This window comes from Mobula birostris, chromosome 6 (assembly GCF_030028105.1).
Source record: "Mobula birostris isolate sMobBir1 chromosome 6, sMobBir1.hap1, whole genome shotgun sequence".
In the NCBI taxonomy this organism is placed as follows: Eukaryota; Metazoa; Chordata; class Chondrichthyes; order Myliobatiformes; family Myliobatidae; genus Mobula; species Mobula birostris.
In genome coordinates this window covers 192368911-192395817 of record NC_092375.1, presented here as the reverse complement: position 1 = coordinate 192395817, position 26907 = coordinate 192368911, and the positions used below count along the sequence as shown (strand labels likewise).

Genomic DNA, 26907 nt, shown 5'->3' with positions numbered 1-26907 from the left:
TAGGATAGGGGCTACTTAACCTGTTTCACCTAAGTCATCCTGCCATTTCCTGCCATTAAATGGCAGGATACTTGGTAGTGTGGAGGAGCAGAGGGATCTCGGGGTACATGTCCACAGATCCCTGACAGTTGCCTCACAGGTGGATAGGGTAGTTAAGAAAGCTTATGGGGTGTTAGCTTTCATATATCGAGGGATGGAGTTTAAGAGTCGCGATGTAATGATGCAGCTCTATAAAACTCTGGTTAGGCCACACTTGGAGTACTGTGTCCAGTTCAGGTCGCCTCACTATAGGAAGGATGTGGAAGCATTGGAAAGGGTACAGAGGAGATTTACCAGGATGCTGCCTGGTTTAGAGAGTATGCATTATGATCAGAGATTAAGGGAGCTAGGGCTTTATTCTTTGGAGAGAAGGAGGATGAGAGGAGACATGGTAGAGGTGTACAAGATAATAAGAGGAACAGATAGAGTGGATAGCCAGTGCCTCTTCCCCAGGGCACCACTGCTCAATACAAGAGGACATGGCTTTAAGGTAAGGGGTGGGAAGTTCAAGGGATATTAGAGGAAGGTCTTTTACTCAGAGAGTGGTTGGTGCATGGAATGCACTGCCTGAGTCAGTGGTGGAGGCAGATACACTAGTGAAGTTTAAGAGACTACTAGACAGGTACATGGAGGAATTTAAGGTGGGGGCTTATATGGGAGGCAGGGTTTGAGGGTCGGCACAACATTGTGGGCCGAAGGGCCTGTACTGTGCTGTACTATTCTCTGTTCTATGTTCTAAGTCATGGATGTGTAACATGAACAACTGAGGCCTGAGTATTTATTCCATTGGTCACCACCTGCCACCACAAAAACAGGCACTTTTATTCTAACATTCTATTTCCTATCAGTTCAACAGACTTTAGTCCATGTCAATATGTTGCCCTTTGCCCCACCCCCACTGCCATGCCTTTCACTTTCAAGCACTATATGTCTAACATTGTCAAATATATTTTTGAAGTTTGAAGCCCACAAAATTTTCTTGTTATCTAATATACCAGTTACATCCTTGAACAGCTTAAGTGAGGTTGTCAAATGCTATTTTCTTTCTAGAAATTAAATGTTGACTTTGTGTCATCCTGTTAATAGGTTCAAGCATTCTGATAGCTCATCCTTAATAATAACCTCTACTATATTCTCCACATTTGATACTATCTCTTTCCCTCTATTTTTAAATTTGTCATCCTCCAATCTTCAGGAACTAGTCAATAATCATTGGAATTGTAGAAGATGATAACCAATACGTCCACTATAACTGCAACTACTCTGGGGTGCTGATTATCAAGGCCTAGGTTTTCCATTAATTTTCCTGCATTAGTTTCCAAATAAAATAATGATTTGAAACATATAAGAGAAGTTTGGATAAGTACATGGATGGAAGGGGTCCAGGTACAGGCCAATGGGATTCAAAGACTCAAAGTACATTCATTATCAATGCGCGTATGCAGAATACAACTCGGCGATTCCTCCTCTCACAAAGAAACACCATGGAACCTGCTCAAGAAAACATCAAACACCCAACCTGTTAAAAGGAACACATTGCGCAATGGCAAAAACTGAGCGAACAACACATAGAATATCAAACGTCAAACCAGGAGGCCAGTAGTATTCAGTTCAGTTCAGTGCAGTGCCACACTGCTAGCCACTGCAGGCTGCACGCAGAGCCATTCTTCACTGAAGCATCACAGTCCAGCGTGGACTCTTCAGCTCCTAACCTCGTTTGTTGTTTTGTCTGGCAATCATAGAGGACCCTTCAGAAAAATTGAAATCTGTCCTCAACTTCCTTTGTTATCCATGGTAGGGCAAGATTTAGAAATAGTTATCTTGGACAAATTATTTTTATTTTCTCCATAGAACAAGGAAGTTCAAGGACTATAGAAAATCATGGCAGACTGAGGTAGAATAGGCAAAGAATTGCTATTCCCATCACCTAGCAGGACGAAGATGAGGGGAGCACATATTAAAGATTATGGGAAGAGATACAGGATATGTGAGGATTAACTGGAAGTGAAGAATAAATTGAAAACATTGTAATTTAAAATATACTGGCCAGTGGTGTAGTGGCATCCACACCGGACTTCAAGGTGATTGGCCCTGGGTTCAAATGCGGCTGGCTCCTTCCAGGCTTTCCATCCGTTGTAAGGTGAGTGTTGTACTAGCAAATCGACCTCATAAAAAAAACAGACAAAAATGCCAAAGGAATGGCAAGGTTGTCATCCCATGAACCACAAGGCATGGAAAGCAACAACAACTACTACTTAGGCTATGCAAGATTTTTTCCTAATAGGGTATGTAAGCACAAAGAAGGAAATCTTCAGTATATAAGCACAAAGAAAGAAAAATTAAAAATCTTGATTGTAAAAAGAACTGGAACAGGTAAGCCAAAAAATGTGGGAGAACATCCAATGTGTTGTGATAATGTCACTTAAAGCAATTGAGCTTTAAGGCAACAATGAGAAATATGTAGATTGTTTAAAGTTGAAACTAATAAATTGCAGTAAATGCATCCTCAGTGAGAATAAACTGGAAAAAAAAAAGGCTGTGATGTAGAGCAACAGAGGGGCAATATATGAAAGGGAAATCAATAGGGATTTGGAGAAATATATTGCATTACAAAATTAGAACAAGGTGCCATGGATAAATGATATGAGGATTAAATTGATTTTGAAGAACAAGGTATGTGCTGAAGACGTTAAAGGAGAGAATGATGGAAAGAAATTTAACAAGGTTGGGACAGAGGGTTAATATTTTAAAAGTATATTAAAAGTTAGAAATAGGAAGCAATGTTTGAATGAATATGTGGCAAGCAACTAACAAAAGAAATATTGTGATTGAGAGTTATGAAGGGATATTTTTAAAATGAGAGGAATACTAAATAAATATTTTGTATTTATTCTTACTGAAAGGATACAAAGGAGAAATTGACAAAAGTGAAAAAGGACTAGCGATAAGAAAATTAATTTATAAGAGTGTAGATTTCCAGAAAGTCTTGTTAAACCAATGTGACTGAATTGTTTAAAGAAGCAACAGAGGAGTACACAAGGGCAATGTGGTTTGCAGACTTGACATAAATATTCAGAAGAATTTCAGTCAAAGTTCAAAGTAAACTTATAATTAAAGTACAAATATATCACCTTTAACAACCCTGAGATTTGTTTTCTTGCGGACATACTCAATAAATCCGATAACCATAAAAAAATCAATGATAGACCGTTTTCAGACAGTGTGTAAATGACAACAAACTATGCAAACACTAAATAAATAAATAAATAATCATTTCTCTCTGAGTTTGGGTGGGATGACAACTAGAGATCATGGGTTAAGGGTTAAAAGTGAAAAGTTTAAAGGGAATATGAGGGGAAACTTTCTCTCAGAGGGAAATCAGAGTGTATTATGAACTGCCAGCTCAAGTGATGCATGGGAGTAGGCAGTTTAAATAGATCGGTACAGACTAGATGGGCCAAAAGGCCCATTTCTGTGCTGTACTTTTCTATGACTCTAAGCAATAAATATCAAGAACATGAGATGAAGAACTTTTGAAAGTGAGTCCATAGGTTGTGGCAACAGTTCAGTGCTGGGATGAGTGAAGTTACATGAAGTACCACATTAGGGAATTATGGCATATATCAGGGCTTGTAGAAAGCAGATTTGATTCAAAGATACCTACCAAATAAAGGTAACAGAGTAGAGTGTGAGGTAACCATCCCGATGACAAGAAACTATCAATAGGATTGTTAGGGCTGATGCAATTCACCTTGGATGGAGCTCTTTTACATTCACAGACTGGAGGTTCAGTGCAAAAATTAGCGATTTTTGTCAAATTAATGCCAGTGTGACTAAGACTAACAATGTAAGATTTTGCAGCAAAATATTGCATATGTTTAGGACTGCAGAATGTGAGGTAAATAGCAACTTAAATACAATATCATACATCGTCATTATCATTACGTGCCGTGTCATATGACATGGACGATCATCATCTTTCCATGACCATGGTTGCATGGTTGTTCTTGGCAAATTTTTATACAGAGGTGTTTAACATTACACCCCTCTGGGCACTTAATTGAATTGAATTGACTTTATTTCTTACATCCTTCACATACATGAGGAGTAAAAATCTTTTCTTTATGTCTCTGTCTAAGTGTGCAATCCTAGTAATTTATAACAACTTATAATAAGTTGAACAATCAATGTAACATAGAAGTACACTCAGATCAGCGTGAGTTCATCAGTCTGATGGCCTGGTGGAAGAAGCTGGCCTGGAGCCTGTTGGTCCTGGCTTTTATGCTGCGGTAGCAGCTGGAATAGATTGTGGTTGGGGTGACTCGGGTCCCCAATGATCCTATGGGCCCTTTTTACACACTTGTCTTTGTAAATGTCCTGAATCATGGGAAATTCACAACTACAGACGCGCTGGGCTGTCTGCACCACTCTCTGCAGAGTCCTGTGATTAAGGGAGGTATGGTTCCCATATCAGGCAGTGATGCAGCCAATCAGGATGCTCTCAATTGTGTCCCTGTAGAAAGTTCTTAGGATTTTGGGGCACATACCAAACTTCCTCAACCATCTGAGATGAAAGAGGTGCTGTTGAACCTTTTTCACCACACAGCTGGTGTGTACCTCGGTGATGTGGATGCCAAGGAACTTAAAGCTGTTTACCCTCTCAACCCCAGATCCACTGATGTCAATAGGGGTTAGCCCATCTCCATTCCTCCTGTAATCCACAACCACTCCCTTTGTTTTTGCGACACTGAGGGAGAGGTTGTTTTCTTGACACCACTGTATCAGAGAGATGACTTCTTCTCTGTAGACCACCTCGTTATTTTTTGAGATGAGGCCAATGATGTAGTGTCGTTGGCAAATTTAATTAGCAGATTGGAGCTGTGGATGGCGACATAGTCATGGGTATACAGGGAGTAAAGGAGGGGACAGTACACAGCCTTGAGGGGCTCCTGTATTGTGAGTCAGAGGTGACCCCAGCCAATACACCACAGAGGTTGTCTGCCTGGCATCAGTGGTCACAGAACCAGGATTTGTGAAATGCACCAGCTCCTCATACGACCATCCATCACCTGTTTCCATGGTTTCGTGTGACCCTGATGGTGGGGGGTGGGTCTAAGTGGGTGCTACACCTTGACCAAGGGTGACTTTCAGGCTAGCAGAGGGAAGGAATGCCTTAAACCTCATTTGGTAGATGCATATCTCTACCCCACCACCCTCTATATAATACAACTCATTGGTAGGATTAATTGCGATAGGAGGAATGTACCTATTTCTTGAATGGTAAGAAATTAAAATGACCAAAATGTTCGAGCATTAAACATGTATTAACTACTAACCACTGGTGTGTGGACACACCCTGGTGCTCGTGAACCAGATCCACAACTATGGGTAAACATCCTCCAACAAAGAGACCGTCACACGCAAAGTCTTCCTCAGGCGGTGGGGGGAGGAGAGGGAGGAAGGGGGGGAGAGAGAGAGCGAGAGAGAGAAAAGAAAAAAAAAATCACACGCAGACTCTTTCCTCTGTCAGCAGCAGGCGAGAGGCCGGCAGACAGCGCTGAACACCCACTCGCCTACCGCACTGGCCTCGATGATTTCAGTCTTCCTCGCTTGCTCCCGCTGTATTTCTAAATAAATAGAGTACAGGAAAAGCGGCAGTTTGAAAACATAACTTAGAATGAGATGAGACTATAAACACATTTAAATACAAGATGGCAGTATGATTTTCTTCTGCTTTCCAAGTTGAGCCAAATCAGTTGCTCTGCTCTTTTTGGAAAAAGAAAGCTTTTTCTTGGTAAATACACATAGAAACATAGAAAACATACAGCACAATACGGGCCCTTTGGCCCACAAAGCTATGCTGAATGTGTTCCTACCTTAGAACTACCTAGGCTTTACCCATAGCCCTCTATTTTTCTCAGCTCCATGTAGTCATCCAGAAGTCTCTTAAAAGACCCTATCGTTTCCATCTCCACCACCGCCACCTGCAGCCCATTCCATGCACTCACCACTCTCTGCGTAAAAAACGTACCCCTGACATCTCCTCTGTACCTACCATGCATGTAGTTTGTAACAAAGATTACATAGATTTTCCAGAAAAATTGAAGTAAGCTGAAGTGTGAAATTGCATAGGGCAAACTTTTTGGTCAAATGACCGTGACATCTCCACACAGGAGCTGGCACAGCTGCCTCGTTTCCTCTTTGATGAATTGTACCATTCTCCTAAGACCAAGTTTCTCATGCTGGTTTACAAAGGGTCTGCACTGTCTATAAATTCTGTGCTAGGGTAATATTTAGTAGGACGCAGTCTCCTTGAATTTTTTTCTTCCAGCTAATATTGCTCTTCACTTCCAGTGTAATTGCATCCAAGGGGATGCTCATTAGGAATTCTGTATCTAATACCTAGATATTCCTACTGTGTGGCCTTGGAAGAATAATTCTCAGTGGATTCAGATGTTCACTGGTGCATAAACTCAAACCAGATTAGGCAGAAAGCAGCTTCTAAAAAAAGTAGAGGCCCTGGCCTACCTTCTTTGCGATTGCCTCTACGAGCTAGGCCGAGGGCAGGTCAGCGGAGATGTTAACACTTTAGAATTTAAAGCTGTTCATTCTCTCCTGACCTACACGTTCTCCTGACTTTCCCCTCCTGAAGTTCCTTGGTTTTGTTAATGTTGAGTATGGATGTTATTCTGGCACCACTTAACCAAGCATTCTGGCCCACTCCTGATTTCTGACTCACACCAACCTGGGATGCAGGTTACCACTCTGATGTTGGAGGTAAATTTGTAGATAGTGTTGGAGTTGTACTTAACTACATGGTCATGAGTGTACAGAGAGGAGAGCAGGGAAATCAGCAGTGGACCTTGAGGATCAAAGTTCAAAGTACATTTATTATCAAAGCATATATACAGTGTGTCTCCATATATGACCCTAAGATTCATTTTCTTGTGGGCATAATCATTAAATCCATAGAATAATAACCATAACAGAATCTGTAAAAGATCACATCAAAGAGAGCATTCAACCGTTGTGTAAAAGACAACAAGCTGTGCAAGTACAAAACCGGAGAAATAATAATAATAATTAATTAATCAGCAATGAATATTCGTAACGAGAGATGAAGAGTCCTTGGAAGTGAGTCCATTCGTTGTGGGAACATTTCAATAATGGGGCAAGTGAAGTTACCCCCTTTGGTTCAAGAGTTTGATGGCTGAGAGGTAATAACTCTTCCTGAACCTGCTGGTGAGGGTCCTGAGGCTCCGGTATCTTCTTCCTGGTGGCAGCAGTGAGAAGAGAACATGAGCTGGCTGCTGAGGTTCCCTGATGACGGATGCTGCTTCCCTGTTTCATGGAGCTGTGCAAAATGGTGGGGAGGGCTTTACCTGTGATGAACTGGGCTGTATCCTCTGCAATTTGTAAGATTTTTCCATTCAAGGCCATTGGTGTGTCCATACCAATAAGTGTTCTTCTATGGTTAGTATATTCAAGAAAAGTAAAGTAGCACTATTTTGCGGAAGGGCAGGGCTATTCTCCTGTGTACAGGCAAACATTGATTCCACAATTAACCATTAAAATGGTTTATCTGGTTATTATTTCTTTGACATTTGAATACCTTAAGCCCATAAGCAGGCTGCCACATTTTCCTGTATAACAAATAAATGGCATTCAAAATAATTCATTAGTAGTAAAATTCTGTAGAAAATCCTGAGGTTATGAATGGTCCCCTGTAAATGTAAGTTCTTTCTAGACAATGAGGTCCCAACAGCTTTGTAAGTGCCAGTATCTCTCTATGATATTGGAAAATAGACAGAGACTTAAACAAGTGCAGCACAGTTAATAGTACGTCCTCTTCAATCTCTACATCCACTTCTGTCAAGCATACCACTTCTGTGGTCTTTCTAAGATGGCACTGTTTCTAAGATTCAGGGGACCCTCCTCTATGATGACTTCAGTGTCATGTTATAGAGTTATAGAAGAGTACAACCTAAAAACAGGCTCTTTGGCCCAAATAGTCCATGCTGAACTATTTAAACCGCCTAGTGCTATTGAAACGTACCCACACCATAGCCCTCCACACCCCTACCATCTATGTACCTATCCAAACTTCTATTAAACTTTGAAATTGAGCTTACATGCACCAATTGCACTGACAGCTTGTTCCACACTCTTATTTCCCTCTGAGTGAAGAAGTTTTCCCTCATATACCCTTTAAACTTTTCACCTTTCACCCTTAACCCATGATCTCTAGTTACATTCCCACCCAACCTCATGGAAAAAGCCTGCTTGCATTTACCCTATCTATACCCTCATAATTTTACTTACCTCTATCAAATCTTCTCTCAATCTTCTATATTCAAAGGAATAAAGCCCTAACCTATTCGATCTTTCCTTATAACTCAGGTCATCCTGTCCCAGCAACATCCTTGTAAATTTTCTCTGTACAGTTTCAAGATTATTTACACCTTTCCTTAGGCAACCAAAACTGCACACAATACTCCAGATTAGGCCTCACCAATATCTTATACAACTTCAACATCACATCCCAACTCCTGTGTTCAATACTTTGATTTATGAAGGCCAATGTGCCAAAAGGACCCTGCGACCCTATCTACCTGTGATGCCACTCTCAATGAATTATGGAAGCTACATTTCTGGATCCCGTTGTTCTACTGCACTCCTCAGTGCCCTACCGTTCACTGTATAAGACCTACACCGGTCAGTCCAGTGGAAGTGCAACACCTCACACTTGTCTGCATTAAATTCCACCTGCCATACTGCAGACCATATTTCCACCTGATCCAGATCCTGCTGCAAGCCATGATGGCCTTCCTCACTGTCCTTTGCACCCCTAGTCTTGGTGTCATCCACAAATTTGCTAATCTAGCTCTCCATATTATCATCCAGATCATTGATATAGATAACAAACAATGGACCCAGCACTGATCCTGTGGCACACTACTAGTCAGGGAGGATAACCATTTACTGCCCCTCACTGGCATCTCCTGCAAAGATGTCTAATCCAATTTACTATCGAGTCGTGTGACTGAATCTTCTTGACTAACCTCCCATGCAGGACCTTGTCAAGTGCCTTCCTAAATTTCATATAGACAACATGGACTTTTGCAAGCTATCTGCCATGTCTTATGTTAACATATTATGGATTTCATTCTCACAGTTTCTTCACCTCTCAGCAGTAGCAGTAATGGGCCCATTTTCCTTTCTCTGTCATCACTTATCTTCCCACTCTATTTGCATTTTTGCCTTTTCTTGTTGGGAGAAGAGTTCTACTTTATCTGTTCCCTTTCACGGGCCTATTCGTCATACATTTGCTTGGGGTTATGCAGAAGGACTGGTTTCGCAAGTAGGAGTATGATTGTCATGACTTAACATTCTGTTACCACATTTACGTGGTTTCTGCAATTGTGAAATATGAAATAATGTTGATTGGTGATCAATTTCTTTGTCCTTTGAGAACCTGAAAAGGTTGTCTGCTGCAGACTGCAACCCATTATCTGTGATATCACATCTGACACATTACTCTGGACAGAAAAGATTTGGCTTCCTGAATACTTTTGGGTGTGTCTTATAGATTTTGGGCTGCTGATCATGAAAATCACAATAAAATTTCCCTATCATGCACCTTTTTTTAAAATTCACCTATATTTGTAATTTCAGTTCATAATTCAAGGCAGAATAGCATCTTTTAATGCCCTGAATGGATTTGCTGGGTTGGCAAAATTGATTTCTATGTAATGGATTCTTCTGCACAACTTTTTTATTCTTTTTGAAACTGATTAGTTACTAGGGAAAATGATCCCTGAAACCGTAGCTGTCCTGAGCTGAAGCCCTGACACAAGTAATTTTCCATTGCTACAGATAGATTCCTTCTGTCTTCATTATAATTTCAGCATCTGATAGTGTCACTGACCCTGGTTGAAATACATCCTTCCATGCACAGAGTTGGCTGATATTGGGAGTACTCTTGATGCAGAGTTTCCAGGAACGCTGCTGAGATTGTTGATGATGGGTGCCAGCTATTAAATCCTGAGTGACCAGCTGGACACACAACAGATCAAGTACCGGGTGTGGGCTTTAACTCATTTTATTTAAACAGGGCTGTAGGCTCAGGATGCTGCTAAAGGTGGTGCATTGATCAAAATCTAATATTCAGGATGTGGAACTTTTTCCCAGATTACCATTTGTTGGGAATTCTTATGGGATTGCATCAAGTTAGAAGTCACAAACATATATCATAATCAAAGATGTTCATAGCTTAAATTTGTCCTATGAACCATATCTTAGTCATGATTGTTATTATATATTCACAGTATATTTTTTATTATATATTTTGGGCAGTTCGAGCTCGTCAGCTGTGGTTGGTAGCTCATCTAGGAGAAGGAAAACTCTGAATGCAAACCCTCGCTGCCTTACGGTGATACCCACTCATGGGGAGGCTTCGGGAGTAAACCCCGAGGGAAAAATCTGGAGCTGTAGTCCATAAGGCAGTCTACACTGAGTTCAATGCTGATTGGCAACTCCTGCAATGCCGCTAGTGCCAAACTGAATCAGTCTCTGCCGTTCCTTTGGGTTCATTAAATATGGAGAGGCAGAGCCTGCTACACGGGCAGCAGCTTGCTCTCCATATCGTACTGCTGTGACTTGCAAGTCTATAGAGCTAGGACACAACATCCATGATCGACCCTGATCAACAGAGGCCTCAAAAATTCACAAATCACCCACCCATGTGAGCATAGCCCCATAACCCCAACACAAACCAATAGTGAGTCGTTGATTATTAAATGAGAAAACCAAAGCTTCAATTTTGTGATGTCTTTCTTCGAATGGTTTCCATGACTTCCTTTGTTTTGTGGCTGTCTGTGGGGAAGATGAATCTCAGGGTTGTATATTGCATGCAAACTTTGATAATAAATGTACTTCGAATCTTCGTATCTTTCATCAGGACTTCTCTAGACTACATTACCCAGGTACATCTTATATAAACATAGTGCCTTACCAGGAAATATATACTTCCTTTGTGATTGTGAATACATGGTATGTAATCTGCATGACATCTATAGACATGAATGCTAAAAAGCATTATCTGCTTCCAAGTATAACAAGTTAAGTTTAAAGTCAAGTCATGTAAAGTTTATTGCCTTTTTTAACTATGTACATGTATACCATGTGTGGGCACGCGGCCAAGTGGTTAAGGCATTGGACTAGCAACCTGAAGGTCGTGAGTTCTGAGCCCCAGCCGAGGCAACATGTGTTGTGTCCTTGAGCAAAGCACTTAATCACTCATTACTCTGCGACGACACTGGTGCCAACCTGTATGGGTCCTAATGCCCTTCCCTTGGCCAACATTGGTGTCATGGAGAGGGGGGACTTGCAGCATGGGCAACTGCTGGTCTTCCATACAACTTTGCCCAGGCCTGCGCCCTGGAGAGTGAAGACTTTCCAGGCGCAGATCCATGGTCTCGCAAGACTAATGGATGCCTTAATAATGTATACCATCAAACGAGATGATGTTTCTCCAAACTGGAGTGTAAAGCCCATAACACACAATAAATTATGAAGGTAGACAGATCATAAATATCATGCAAAACTGCATACATTAAATATTGTAAGGTACAGAACAGATTAACCAGTGACACTTTGAATGCGATGCAGCAGGGAGTTCAGAAGCTTAATGACCTGAGGAAGAAACTTTCCCATCCTGACTGTTCTTGTTTTTATGCATTGGAATCTCCTGCCTGATGGTAGGAAGTCAAAGAGGATGCTGGCTGGATGGGTGGGAGCAACACAGATGATATGTCTACAAATAGAATAATCAAGTGTCTTCTGATTCAGTTGCACCTTGATGAAATAAGTAAGTCACACATTTGATCTGCACCTTTGGCTGCTGCTAATAGAATGTCCAAGTGATAAGCTTTTTAGAAAAATAACTAATAATTATGATAGTCACACACAGTTCTAAAGATTTCCTGAAGCCACAGATGTTTGAAGAGAGTTAGATCAATAAATTTAGTACATTATTACTAACTCATTATCTTGAGGGGGATATAATGTAATTAAAAGGTGTTAAACTGAAATTTAGCAAGATTCAGTATGAAGAGTTACTTTCCTTTCTGGTTTGAGAGGAATTGTTGTATAAGAGTACAGTTTGGATTTGAGGAGATGATGTACAGCTATCATTTTGTGAGTCAGTCTATTTACTGACATAATATTTCATGAGCAACCCCATTTCATTTTTTTGATTATGGTATCTATATCATTTCCAATTTAGCACACACAAAATGTTGGAGGAACTCAGTAGGTCAAGCAGCATCTTTGGAAAATAGTCAAAATTTCAGGCAAAGACCCTTCATCAAGACTGAGAAGGAAGGGGGAAGATGCCACAGTAAAAAGATTGCGGGAGGGAAAGAAGAATAGCTAGACGGTGTTAGGTGAAGACAGGTGGGTGGAAAACATCAAGGACTGGAGAAGAAAGAATCTTCTCCAGGTGAGGAGAGTGGATATTAAGAGAAAAGGAAGGAGGAGGGGATCTAGAGAGAAGTGAAAGGCAAATGAGAAGTGAATGGTCAGAGAAGAGAATAGAGGAATGGGGGAATCTTCCCTCTTCCTTCCTAGTCCGGAAGAAGGGTCTCAGCCTGAAATGTTGACTGTTTACTTTTTTCCACAGATGTTGCCTGACCTTCTGAGTTCCTCCAGTGTGTGCTGCTCTGGATTTACAGAATCTACAGAATCTCTTGTGTTTGTTCATTTCCATAGATGCTGCTTGACCTGCTGAGTTGCTTCAGCATTTTGTGTGTGTTGGGAATCACCTTTAGGTACTGAAAGAGGAACAGTGGAATTTTCAGAAATGTACTTTCAAATATCATCAAACAACACCAAAAGATAGAGAAAATAGTCATTCATGCCATAGAGTCATAGAAAAGCACAGAAACAGGCTCTTCAGCCCATCTAGTCTGTGCTGAAACCACTTAAAATACCAACTGCCATTGACCTGTACCAGGACCATTGCCCTCCATACCCCTTCCATCCATGTACCTATCCAAACTTCACTTAAATGTTGAAATCAAGCTCACATGTACCACCTGTGCTGGCAGCTCATTCCACCCTCTCACAGCCCTCTGAGCGAAGACGCTTCCCTCATTTTCCCCTTAAACTTTTCACCTTTTACCCTTAACTCATGACCTCTGGTTGTAATCCCATCCAACCTCAGCCAATTATACAAACAAGCTGTATGCATAATTGGCTTTGTAAGTAAAATGTACTAGACTCCTACATTGTATTCTTGAGTCTTTAGAGCAGAAAAATATTCCACACAAAAGGGAATATGGAAAGATCACAAGAGAAGTCAAACAATAGATAAAAGAGCAAAGATATTTTCCCTTCCAACCCATACCAATCTCCTCACATCCCAAGATCTACCAGATTATATCCAAGCACCCCAAATCATTTCTTCATATATTATGGACCCAACTGATCCACCTAATATCCCACCTTTTTGTTGCCCTGCAATATCTGCAGGCTGATTCCAACACGCCTGAAGCTTTTGATGATGTGTGTTTCTTAATTGGACTTTTGTAACTTTGCAACAAGCAGCACTGCCATAACTCTGAGAATTCAACTCACAAAAAGATTCTCCCTTTACAACGTAAACAACAGGAATTCTGCAGATGCTGGAAATTCAAGCAACACACATCAAAGTTGCTGGTGAACGCAGCAGGCCAGGCAGCATCTCTAGGAAGAGGTACAGTCGACGTTTCAGGCCAAGACCCTTCGTCAGGACTAACTGAAGGGTTAGTAAGAGATTTGAAAGTGGGAGGGGGAGGGGGAGATCCAAAATGATGGGAGAAGACAGGAGGGGGAGGGATGGAGCCAAGAGCTGGATAGGTGATTGGCAGAAGGGATACGAGAGGATCATGGGACAGGAGGTCCGGGAAGAAAGACGGGGGGGGGGGGGGACCCAGAGGATGGACAAAGGCTATAGTCAGAGGGACAGAGGGAGAAAAAGGAGAGTGAGAGAAAGAATGTGTGTATAAAAATGAGTAACAGATGGGGTACGAGGGGGAGGTGGGGCATTAGCGGAAGTTAGAGAAGTCAATGTTCATGCCATCAGGTTGGAGGCTACCCAGACGGAATATAAGGTGTTGTTCCTCCAACCTGAGTGTGGCTTCATCTTTACAGTAGAGGAGGCCATGGATAGACATGTCAGAATGGGAATGGGATGTGGAATTAAAACGTGTGGCCACTGGGAGATCCTGCTTTCTCTGGCGGACAGAGCGTAGGTGTTCAGCAAAGCGGTCTCCCAGTCTGCGTTGGGTCTCCTCTACTGTAAAGATGAAGCCACACTCAGGTTGGAGGAACAACACCTTATATTCCGTCTGGGTAGCCTCCAACCTGATGACATGAACATCGACTTCTCTAACTTCCGCTAATGCCCCACCTCCCACTCGTACCCCATCCGTTATTTATTTTTATACACACATTCTTTCTCTCTCTCTCTCTCTCTCTCTCTCTCCTTTTTCTCCCTCTGTCCCTCTGACTATACCCCTTGCCCATCCTCTGAGTTCCCCCCCCCCGTCTTTCTCCCCGGACCTCCTGTCCCATGATCCTCTCGTATCCCTTTTGCCAATCACCTGTCCAGCTCTTGGCTCCATCCCTCCCCCTCCTGTCTTCTCCTATCATTTTGGATCTCCCCCTCTCCCTCCAACTTTCAAATCCCTTACTAACTCTTCCTTCAGTTAGTCCTGACGAAGGGTCTCGGCCCGAAACGTCGACTCTACCTCCTCCTAGAGATGCTGCCTGGCCTGCTGCGTTCACCAGCAACTTTGATGTGTGTTGCTCTCGCTTTACAACTTTGATTAAAGGAATAACTGTCCCTTAATAGCTATCAAAGTGGGCTCATTGGAATAGTGCAGTGGGCCAAGAATAGAAATAAACAAGTGGAAGTGGGTCTGAAGATAGTAGAAACCATCCGGGGGATTGCTGGGGTCTCCCTCCACCTCTGTTTTGACATTAAGCAGGACAAAGGGCCCAAAGCATTGCTGAGGATTCCTACCACCTAATCAACAATCTCTGTGACCCATGGCCATCAGAAAGGAGGTACAGGAGCATCAGGACTAGGATTGCCAGACTGGGTAACAACTGTGAGACTAATGAATACCCTGCCACTACTGAGGTCTTGCCACTAGGACAGCAAGTTGTTTACTGTATACGGTACAGTTTAGCTGTGCTGCATGCATTTTTAAATTGTATTTTAATTTATTTGTGGTAATATTTTGGTCTATGTGCTGTGTGTGTTGTATACATGTAGTTAGATGGCAATAAACTTGAACTTGAAAGTCAAAGCGATAAGTACCAAAAGGTGAACTCCAGGGACTGAATGAAGGGGTTCTGTAAAATAGATATTCACTGTTATGGTGACATACAGGTAGAAGGCAGGAGATTGGAGCTGGAAATGGATCAGCCATATGCCCTAATTCTACTCCTATATATTATAGTCTTATAGTATATAACTTCCAAGCTTAAACATTCACCTCTTTATGATCTTGCTACCTCTTATTTTCTTGCATCTTTCAATCCACCTGCACTGAAGTTTATTCTGCATTCTGTTATTGTTTTACATTGTACTATCTCAATGCACCATGTAATGATGTGATCTGAATGAATAATGCAAACCTAGCTTTGGGACATGCGACAATGATAAACTATTTGCAATTCTAAACAATTCCACGTATTAAACAATAAGGCACAGGAAGTTAGAAACCAAGTGCTAGAGATGGGGTTAATATGGATGAGTGCCCAATGATCAATGTGGACAAGGGTGAAGAACCTGAATCCATCCCATATGCGTTCCCTATCGGTCACATTCTCTTCAAATCTTACCAAAATTCAAAAGCTTCCACTCATTTTTGAGATAGCCTCATTTGTCATGATAGGTCTGGTAAGCTCCAGGATGCCAGCAGTTAATTTTAAAGGTGTTTGGATGATGATATGTTTTTAAAAAGCTTGCTAAGAACTAATTACTGGATCTCAGTCTAACCAATAAATAATGTTTTAAATTATTTATTGAAAATTACTTATATTCATTTAAAAGTGTGTCATGAGTTTCTTTCTAGATTTTGAGGATGTGACTAAACACATTAATGAAGATAGAGCAGTAGATGTAATGTATATGGATTTCAGTAAGGCATTTGATAAGGTACCCAATGCAAGGCTTATTGAGAAAGTAAGGAGGCATGGGATCTAAGAGGACATTGCTTTGTGGATCCAGAACTGGCTTGTCCACAGAAGGCAAAGAGTGGTTGTAGACGGGTCATATTCTGCACGTGGTGACCAGTGGTGTGCCTCAAAAATCTGTTCTGGGACCCCTACTCTTTGTGATTTTTATACAAACGTTTGTAGATGACCTGGATGAGGAAGTGGAGGGATGGGTTAGTAAATTTGCTGATGACACAAAGGTTGGAGGTGTTGTGGATAGTGTGGAGGGCTGTCAGAGATTACAGTGGGACATTGATAGGATGCAGAACTGGACTGAGAAGTGGCAGATGGAGTTCAACCCAGATAAGTGTGAAGTCGTTCATTTTGGTAGGTCAAATATCATGGCAGCATTTAACATTAATTGCTGTTGGACTCCAGCCATATTCCACCAAGATACAACACAGGGCGTCACGGGAGGTTGTTCCTGCCTGTGGCCATCAAACTTTGCAGCTCCTCCTGTGGAGGGTCAGACACCCTGAGCGAATAGGCTGGTCCTGGATTTATTTCCATCTGGCATAGTTTGCATTTTGTTGTTTGATTGTTTGTGGTTTTTGTATTGCTATATTTATGCTCTATTCTTGGTTGGTGCAGCTGTAACGAAACCCAATTTCCCTCGGGATCAATAAAGTATATATCTATCTATCTATCTATCTATCTATCTACCTATCAAGGCTCTTGGCAGTGTGGAGGATCAGAGGGATCTTGGGATCCGAGTCCATAGGACACTCAAAGCTGCTGTGCAGGTTGACTCTGTGGTTAAGAAGGCGTACGGTGTATTGGCCTTCATCAAACATGGAATTGAATTTAAGAGCTGAGAGGTAATGTTGCAGCTATATAGGACCCTGGTCAGACCCTACTTGGAGTACTATGCTCAATTCTGGTCACCTCACTAGAGGAAGGATGTGGAAACCATAGAAAGGGTGCAGAGGAGATTTACAAGGATGTTGCCTGGATTGGGGAGCATGCCTTATGAGAATAAGTTGAGTGAACTCGGCCTTTTCTCCTTGGAGTGACGGATGATGAGAGGTGACCTGATAGAGGTGTACAAGATAATGAGAGGCATTGATCGTGTGGATAGTCAGAGGCTTTTTCCCAGGGCTGAAATGGCTAGCACGAGAGGGCACAGTTTTAAGATGCTTGGAAGTAGGTACAGAGGAACTGTCAGAGGTAAGTTTTTTATGCAGAGAGTGGTGAGCTGCACACATTTTTCAACCAGCGCATAAAGGAAATTCATGTGCGCACAAAAGGTTAGTTACCTAAAATAATGCAGTAATTAATAATTATACTTATTGAAAATAATCTTTTAGCTAAATGTTTCTGTTAACTAGATAGTCATTTTTCCAAATACCACAATGCACGTCACTAATTTACGTCACCTCACCTTTCCTGTTCCGGTTTGTACAGCTACATCACAGCGGCAGCCACCTTTGGCGGACAGTGTTCATATCGTAAAGTTTACAAAGATCTGTTTCAAATTCTGTAGATCGCTTACTAATTTTTATTGAAAAAGATCAGTGAAATGACCCTGTGGCTATATACTCTCACTAGAAATTGATAAACATCACATACAAAGTAGCTTTACAGGTTTTAAGTGATGTCTTTGATGAACTGGCTGCACTGTGCAAGATTCTGACACTGCTTGATTCACTTCATTTTGCGTGAAGCAAAATTAACAAGATTAGAAAGCAATATCTGGGAGACAATGTTTTGTGGAGTGACAAAGTTAAAGCTTTGCTAAGCCAACAATGTGAAGAAAATGTCACAGTAGATACGACATGGACTAGAAGGGCCGAGATGGCCTGTTTCCGTGCTGTAATTGTTATATGGTTATAAGTTTGCTGTTGACTTTTATAAATAGTCTTTGTGTTCATTTAGAAGAAAGGTTTCTGAAGATGAGGTACAAGAATGGTCAGCTTTTGATTTCTCTGCAATTGCAGATTATGACTTCACATTTGGCGATGAACAAGTTAATGCCTTATGTTTAAAATATCATGATTTTCTAGCTGAAAATACTGTAATAGTTAGACAGTTTAATAATTTCAAATTTTCCGTGCAAGAAAAAATTAAATCCAAACTGATTTCAAACTTTGCTCAAATGGTGGCATTTGTACTTCAAAGTGAACAGTTTTGTGACCTTGCACAGTTGATGGACATTGGGGGAACCTTTATTGCATCTAGTGCGGACTGTGAGCGAGGTTTTAGCCTAATGAATCAACTCATAAACAAGCTGAGAAACTGTTTAGGTGAATGTCATTTGGATATGTTAATAAGAATCAAAAGCTATCAATTGGATGGAAGTCCTATTAGTCTAGATAGAGTTTACAAAGAATGGGTAAATGCCAAAGACAGGAGAGAGAAAAAATAACTGAGTGACTTAATTATGTATGTCATTTTGTTGTTATTCTGTGCAGTTTTATGTCAAATATTTTGTAAACCTACATAAACTGTGCCATGTAGGCATTCAGTGCGCACATACTTTTGTCGCAGAAAAAACATTTGCACAACATAAGATTTTTGTGCACACTGACTACTAAAAATTAGAGGGAACATTGATGGGTGAGTGCGTGGAATGGGCTGCCGGCGGCGGTGGTGGAGGCGGAAACGATAGGGTATTTTAAGAGACTCCTGGATAGATACACGGAGCTTAGAAAAATAGAGGGCTATGGGTAAGCCTAGGTAGTTCTAAGGTAAGGACATGTCCGTCACAGCTTTGTGGGCTGAAGGGCCTGTATTGTGCTGTAGGTATTCTATGCTTCTATGTTTCTATCAGGGAATTCCCAACCATTTTAATGCCATGAGCCTCACCATTAACCTGGGGTCATTGGATACCAGAGTGGAAACCTCTGTTGTAGATTGTTAGTGTGATTTGAAATTATTTTTACTTTTTGATTTATCAAACTTTACCATGCTCCTGGTTTGAATATAACAATTTCCTTTTTAGGTTGTTTCACAGATTTGGTGTTTGGGGGATTTGCACTTATAGCAGAAATACGGAGTCTGGATGGGAATCATTGATCAAGTGTAAAGATAAATTAAGTTTCAAAAAATGTATTATACTGGGCAAAACACACAAGGGTCACCGCTGGAAACGTCAACAGTTTACTCATTTCCATACATGCTGCCTGAGCTGCTGAGTTCCTCCAGCATTTTGTGTGTTTTGCCTTGGGTTTCCAGCATGAATGTATACTGGGATCAGCAAGTGATTCAAAACTAAAGGCTCTACATGCATATATAAGGTTAATACTCTATAGTGAGTTGTCACTTGAAACATCCTGCTTGGTGTATAACAGATTATAGATTATTCTTACTAATACAAAATCAGGTCCATTTTAAAGAAGATTAACATATAAAAATGCTATTTTAAGATGTTGAAATGAGTGCCATTGAATTGTGACTTTTCTTTAAAATATTAAATGTTGCTCATAGCATTTCATAAGTTTCTAAACCAATCCCAAAGAAGGGGATTTGTTCTTCTAGGCTTGTGTAGCACCAGTCTTATACTGTGTGACCAGTGGTCGCCCTCTTTAGAGAAAATCAATTACATCTGGTGCTAATGGCAGCCCTCCCACCCTGCAAAAGCTCATTTCAGGGAGGTCTCAACCGGAAGTCTCTACCTCATAGCAGTCTGTGTCAATGAATTTGTTAATTTTGCAAGACATCAGATTTACAGGTGTTTTGTGAGACAGCTGACTTCTGAAATCTGTCTTAATGTGCCATGTTCACAATAGCTGCTGTCTTGGTTGATGAGCAGGCAGAGTTTTTTGCTATTTCTGAATCAGGGAAACACTTTCCTGAATAGCTTGCCTGTGTGCTTACACACCTGGAATGGCAGGTTATGCTCATCGATGAAAGGTGTAAAGTACACCTCAGCTCTAGTGCCCTTCTCTGTCAGACTTTGGTTTTCTGCTGAAAAGAACTGTGAAATACTTGAGCAGTCTTCCCTGTGCTTAGCCTCCCTAATATGTTGTGGTCCCTAAAAGAAATAAAAGCGTAAAGTGTATCCTTATTACGGGTATGCGCCGCTTAACGTCCATTTGGACAACGTCTGATCGCATATACGGTCATAGTCTTTCTCTCACACACACACAGTGCCTGCAATAGTCGGAATCAGGACTTACTTTCTTACATGGAAATGGGGGATTTTAAATGAGCGATTTAGAAGTTCTGTATCTTCAAGTTGAAGTTTATTGTCATCTGACTGATTGTCCACAAACGAAACAACCTCTGTCCGGGCCACGGTGTAGCCACAATACATATATCATGCACACCACGTAAAACAATATATTACTATATTATTTAATAAAGTGTAATTCAAAATGCATATGAAGTGCACAGCACAGGTAAACAGTTTGCTGTCCTAATGACGAGACCTCGATGGAGACTGGATATTTATTAAAATCGTTTTTTCTTCTGAAAACGGCTGTGGTTAAACCCAGCCCATCGCGGGCTTTGATGTAGCTGTAAGTAGAAGGGTTTCAGGAAAAAAAAACCCCAAGAATTTGCTTGCTGCAAGCATGTTTTTAAAGATGTCTTAGCAGACGATTTTGGAATTTCACTCCAATCTAAACCCCGCTCTAATCCCCTTTAAGATGCCAATGTGCCCCGTCCGTATAGGACAGCCTTGCGTAGTCAGGTTGTCACCACCAGCCTTGGGAATTTCTTCGCCAGGCTTTTGTACTTCATCACCGACTGTTGTCCGGATGATTTCAGCGTCATTACAGACAGCAGTAACTAAACTGATGGAATATGGAAGAGAGAGAGAGGTCGAATGTAAAGCCTGCCCACAGAGAAAACTGATAGGTCTACTTAGCACAAAGAGAGATCAAGCAGGATTCATTCATTTTCTTTCTTTCTTTTCTCCCCCTCTCCCTCTCTAAAAAATCAATTTTCGGGATATTGTATATAATTTGCAGGCATCAGGGAGCCGCTATCGATATGCGGGGGACTCCCGGAACTCCCGGGAGAGGTGGGATGTCTGTAATAGGCCATCAGAAGAACCCAGTATCAGAAGGAGGCAGTGAATAGAAACAACACACTCCTGAAAATAAGGTTTTGTTTGTAAGAAAAAAAAATGTACAAAATAAGTACAAAGTATTTACATGAGCAAGAACAATTTAAAATTCAAACATTCTGTTTAGGTTCCAAATCTTAGATATCAACTAAAACCAAATTCCTGTTTAGTTAGAATCAGAGAGATTCATTAGAATAATCTTTGTTACTCCAATTTCTTTAACTAATTAGATCTAGTGTTATTCCCTATTTAAAAGTTTCCAGACTAAACTTTCCTTTTTACTTATCCCTAGTTAGTTAGAAAACCAAATATAATTCCTATTTTCAAATATTATAGTTAACTTCCAGTTTCAGTTCCAGGCAGTACATCTACAAGTCTAAATTCAAATGCAAAAATTATATATACACAGTTTAACTCCTTTCACGACAATTCTTCAACATTGCAACTCTTAAACAAAGTAAATCTCATTCAGTAACTTATCAAAGTCTGTGCAAAACCAAATTCAGATTCTTTGTATCAATGTCATTCCTGCCTGTGGCCATCAAACTTTACAACTCCTCCCTTGGAGGGTCAGACACCCTGAGCCAATAGGCTGGTCCTGGACTTATTTCCCACATAATTTACATATTACTATGTAACTATTTATGGTTTTATTACTATTTATTTATGGTGCAACTGTAACGAAAACCAATTTCCCCCAGGGTCAATAAAGTATGACTATGACTATGTCTATAAACTTGTACACCCAACCGTATTAAATCCTTTGCATCATTACGCATTTTGTTCCCCTGCTGGTTCTTCATCTGGGTTGCCCGTCATCTTGGTTCATTGGATGAAATAGTTGATCATTCACAGCAAGTCAATTCACAAACTTGACCAAATGCCTTGGTATGATTTTACAGAACTGATTCCCGACTACACGGTAGGGATTTTGGACACTGGTTGCTGCCGATACTGTCTCATTATAGCTGTAGCTTCAATAAATCTTTTATCACTATTATCTCCCCTCCAGGGGTTTTACCCTGAGGTTTTCAAGTTAGTAAGGTAAAGATACTCACTACTAATTCCACTCTTAACAATTCATGTCTTCAACTTCTAATAGTTGCTGTGTTTCTCTCCTTCTCTGTCCTGTGTCCAACCCGCCCCCCCCGCATAATTTTTTTAAAATCGGTAAACCTCGATTTCATCCCTCCGCAAGTAGAATTTTCTAACATTACAATTTTGGGTTTCATTAACCTGGGTTACACTTGGCAGCGTTATTGAGCTGGCCACAACTATTCCCTAGAGTGATAACACAGCTGCACAAACAAGTTAAGTGTAGACGGATGAACCACAAATTGTGAGTATTATGAACTATCCTCTCTTTATCCTGCTAACGGGGAAGGGCTGGCTTCACTCACATGTCTGCTACTAGATATAAACACAAGCTGATTTCCTGGTAACTCAGAATTCCACTCGTGGACTCTCCATGATATCAGGCTAAAATGAAAGATTTCCCAGTTGTAGTCTTGTATGGAGCTTTATTTTAAAAATTGTTTGACAAGGTTTATTCATGATTGCAAGGAATGCACTCATAATGTTGTGAACCTTTCTGAATATTAAGTTTTATATTTTTTTCAGGCAGGCCAAGTCAATCCAATAGTAAAGCTATTTGTAGTGAATCTTTATGGACCAACTCACACCCTTGAATTAATGCCACCAGAGAGCTTCAAATCCAAGTAAGATTTTGTTCACAATAATTCTCATTTTATAGCTTTGAGAAGAATGATATATTTTTGTCAAGTTACAAAAATTGCAGAGAAGGTATCGAATGTGCATTGGGATGGCAGCTGAAAGATTGTTTTGGGATTCAGGTTCCAGTATAGAACAATCACTCAATGAACTAATCTTCCACTCCTTTTCCATGCATTTCCCTGAATTCTCCCAATAGCACAGCTTTCATTAAGTTAGAGTCTATTAGTCTAATTCTGTTGATGACATTGTCATGTAAAAGTTAAATCAAATTTGTTTAATCTAGTCTTTTACTTTTCATTAAAAGATTATAAATCCAGTACATTTCCAGAGCTGGGGTAAGGTCAATATGATGAATCAAGCCTCAAGTGTAAAACTAATTACGAATAAATATTATCCTCACTGTCTAGATTCTTTTTACATTGTATCTCAATGATTTGTATGAAAGAATTGATGGCTTTGTGGCCAAGTTTGCGGACAATACGAAGATAGGTGGAAGGACAGGTAGTCTTGAGGAAGTAGAGAGGCAACTGAAGGACTTAAACAAATTAGGAGAATTGGCAAAGTGTCCGATGGAAAAGTGTAGGGAAGTATGTGGTCATGCACGTTGATAGAAGAAATGAAGGCATAGGCTGTTTTCTAAATGCACAGAGAATACAAAAATCTTGGGAGTCCCCGTGCAGTATTTTCTTAAGGTTAATTTGCAGGTTGAATTGAGCCAGTGGTCAGGAAGGCAAATGTAATATCAGCATTCATTTCAAGAGGATTAGAATATAAAAGCAAGGATGTAATGTTAAGACTTCAAAAGGTGCTGGTGTAGCCTCATTTGGAGTGTGGTGAGCAGCTTTGGGCCCCTCATCTAAGAACGGAAATGCTGACATAGGACGGTTCACAGGAGCTTCACAAAGGTAATTCCAGGATTGAAAGGCTAATCATATGAGGAACATTTGATGGCTTTGAGCCTGTACTCACTGGAATTCAGAAGAATTGTGTGTGGGGGTGGGGGGTGGTGGCAGATCTCATGGAAAAAACCAAAAATTGAAAGACCTCGAAACCTATGGTAGAGGGAGTCCAAGATCAGAGGACACTGGCTCTGAATAGAGGGATGTCCATTTAAAATGGAGTTGAGGAGGAATTTCTTTAGCCGGAGAGTGGCAAATCTGAGAATTCACTCTCACAGGCAGCTGTGGAGGGCAAGTCATGGGTATATTTGAGGCAGAGGTTGATGGATTCTTGATTAGTCAAGGCATGAAGGGATATAGGGAGAAGGCAGGAGATTAGGGCTGAAAGGAAAATGGATCAGCCATGATGAAATGGAGAAGCAGACTTGATGGGACAAATGGCCTAATTTCTGTTCCTGCATCTTATGGTCTAATAGACTAATGGACAAGTAGACAAATATCGTAGGAACCAGAATCTGAGCCACTGCAGTTGATTTAAGACTCATATCATTCAATCAGCTAACTGCGCTAAAACTACTAGCTCCTGAGATTAATGTGTTTTACAGCTTCAGGTGACTAATTACAGTTCATTGGTACAAGTGTTACCTTCTGTGCTATCCTGCAATGTGTTATCCTGAATCATCATCATGTGCCATCTCATATGACATGGGCAGTCATGGTCTTCCATTTGTTTTTCATCTGATTCTTTTCCCAATGCTGACCATGATTGCTCTCAGCAATTTTTTTCTACAGAAGTGGTTTGCTGTTACCCTCTGTTGTGTTTTTAATATTTCTATAATATTTGAGTAAACTGCATATATTGTTTGCTTAAGCACTCTTGTTATATATATATATATATATATATATAAAACTATGCTAATTGCATATGTCATCACGCTACCATGTGATATGTGTGCGCCTCGCTTAAAAGTAAACACAAAGTTAGACCCACATTCCTGGTCTTGTATTTTCATTTGAGTTAGTTTAATGTTTTGAAGTTATAAAACATAACACCTTCTTCTGGAGAGTGTCTTTACAAGACGGGTGACCAACCCCAACCATTATCAATCCTCTTCAGAGACTGTCTGCCTAGTGTCGCATAACCAGGAGTTGTGATACGAACCAGCTGCTCCTACAACCATCCATCACCTGCTCCCATGACTTCACATGACCCTGATCGGGGATGAAGGGACTAGGCAGGTGCTACACCTTGCCTAAGGGTGACCTGCAGGCTAGCGGAGGGAAGGAGAGCCTTACACCTCCACCCTGCTATCTAAGATCTACAATATTCTTTCTCATAATCTGTTAACATAGTACTTGCATGGTTTGGTCTCCTTCATGCTCCTGGGTGCAGTATCATTAGCAAGGCCATTATTTTTGTCCATGATAAATTTTGTAAATATCTTATATCCAATATCTTCAGCTCCTTCATCGCGTCTTTTTAACCTGCAAGCTTAGGACCCTGTGGAAACCTTGTGGTGTAATCCTATTATTACCAACACCTTTTCATGGATGAGAGTCAGAAAAATAAATATGGCTGTCACAGAGAGCTGAGCATATGATAGCTGTTTTATCACCAATGTTGTTTAAACTGCCATGGCTTCATGTGACCCTGATGGGGTGGGGGGTGGTACTACAAGTACTACACCTTGTCCAAGGATGATATGCAGGCCTGTTGCGGGGGTGGTGGAGGAGTCCCTTACACTTCCATTGGTAGAGGCACATCTGCACCCCGCCAACCAATTAGCCTGAAAGAAAGCACAATGTTCACTGCTGTGCACTCACCAATCTGCAATTTTCCCCTTCTTATTTGATGCAATAATCCTCTAACAACCATTACAGAAGTTTCTTTTATGGTTCTAGTTATAGTAATTGACTTATTTCAGTTCCAGTTACTTGACTTGTCTGCGTTATAAATATGAGCTGCAAGTCATATCTGTGCCAAAAGTAGATGGAATATTTATTTCTAATGAAGTAGATGTATCAACATATGGTGATTTATACCAAGGGAAGAGCTCTTCACGCTTTGACTTTGATCAAGCTCTTTGTTTGATGCACAGATCAGTTAGATCAATTTCACAGTGTCACGTTCAGTAATATTAATGTGGATGTTAAAACATCTCTTTCTACCAGTTCTGAGATTACACTTTTTTTGATTCAGGGAATATTATATCACAATGGTGAAGTGGGTCAGCAACACCAAGACAGTAGTAAACTGGTTGAACAGACCTCAGAATGTTTCTATTCTTACGACTTGTGAAATAACCACTGGGGCTTGTTCTAAGGTAGGACATTCTGCTTACAAATAACCTGTTTGTCATCCGTAATGTGGTTAAATACTAAAACATGTTAAAGAACACTTCAAATCAGCTAAGAAATTCGAGAGTATGTGACCATTGATGCAGCATCTTCATTTAATATATATATATATTTTTATTGAAATTATTAAGTGATAAAGTTTCATATATTACAGTTCCAAATAAGGATAAAAGATGTGCATTTTATGATCATTTACCAAACCTGATAACCCATTTGGTTTGAATCCTTTTGGACAGATTGCATACGCTTTGTCCTTTCCAAGCCTCCTTCATTTCACCTTCTCTTACTATTTTAGAAGCATGAAGCAGTCTCTGAAGTCTGGCTTTCTAAACAGGTAAGAAAACTACCTTATTGAAGTGTCATTAAAACACTACAGTGAACGTGGGTGAACCTATCTTCGTCATGGAGCTAAGGGTTTTTGGTAAAATTGAGATCAGTAGACTGCGAAGATTCTGAAGTTGGTGCAGTGGAACTGTGGAGTGACCCATGAATTCTAACTTAGTATTTTACTTACCTATAGCCCTCCTAGATTGTCATGTGAGACCCCAGTTTTAAGTGGTCCATATTCTCACCATGATAATCCAAAAGTGAGAGCTG

The 26907-nt window shown here is 40.6% G+C and overlaps 1 protein-coding gene across 1 annotated transcript in view; it reads left to right on the top strand.

Annotated features, from left to right (window-relative positions):
* Positions 1-26907, top strand: part of LOC140199671 (inactive dipeptidyl peptidase 10-like) — a 928450-nt gene that overhangs the window by 776031 nt on the left and 125512 nt on the right. The window contains exons 10-12 of the mRNA XM_072262134.1: positions 22940-23037; positions 26153-26276; positions 26606-26644. Coding sequence (XP_072118235.1) covers positions 22940-23037; positions 26153-26276; positions 26606-26644 — 261 coding nt within the window. The remainder of the gene's footprint in view (positions 1-22939; positions 23038-26152; positions 26277-26605; positions 26645-26907) is intronic.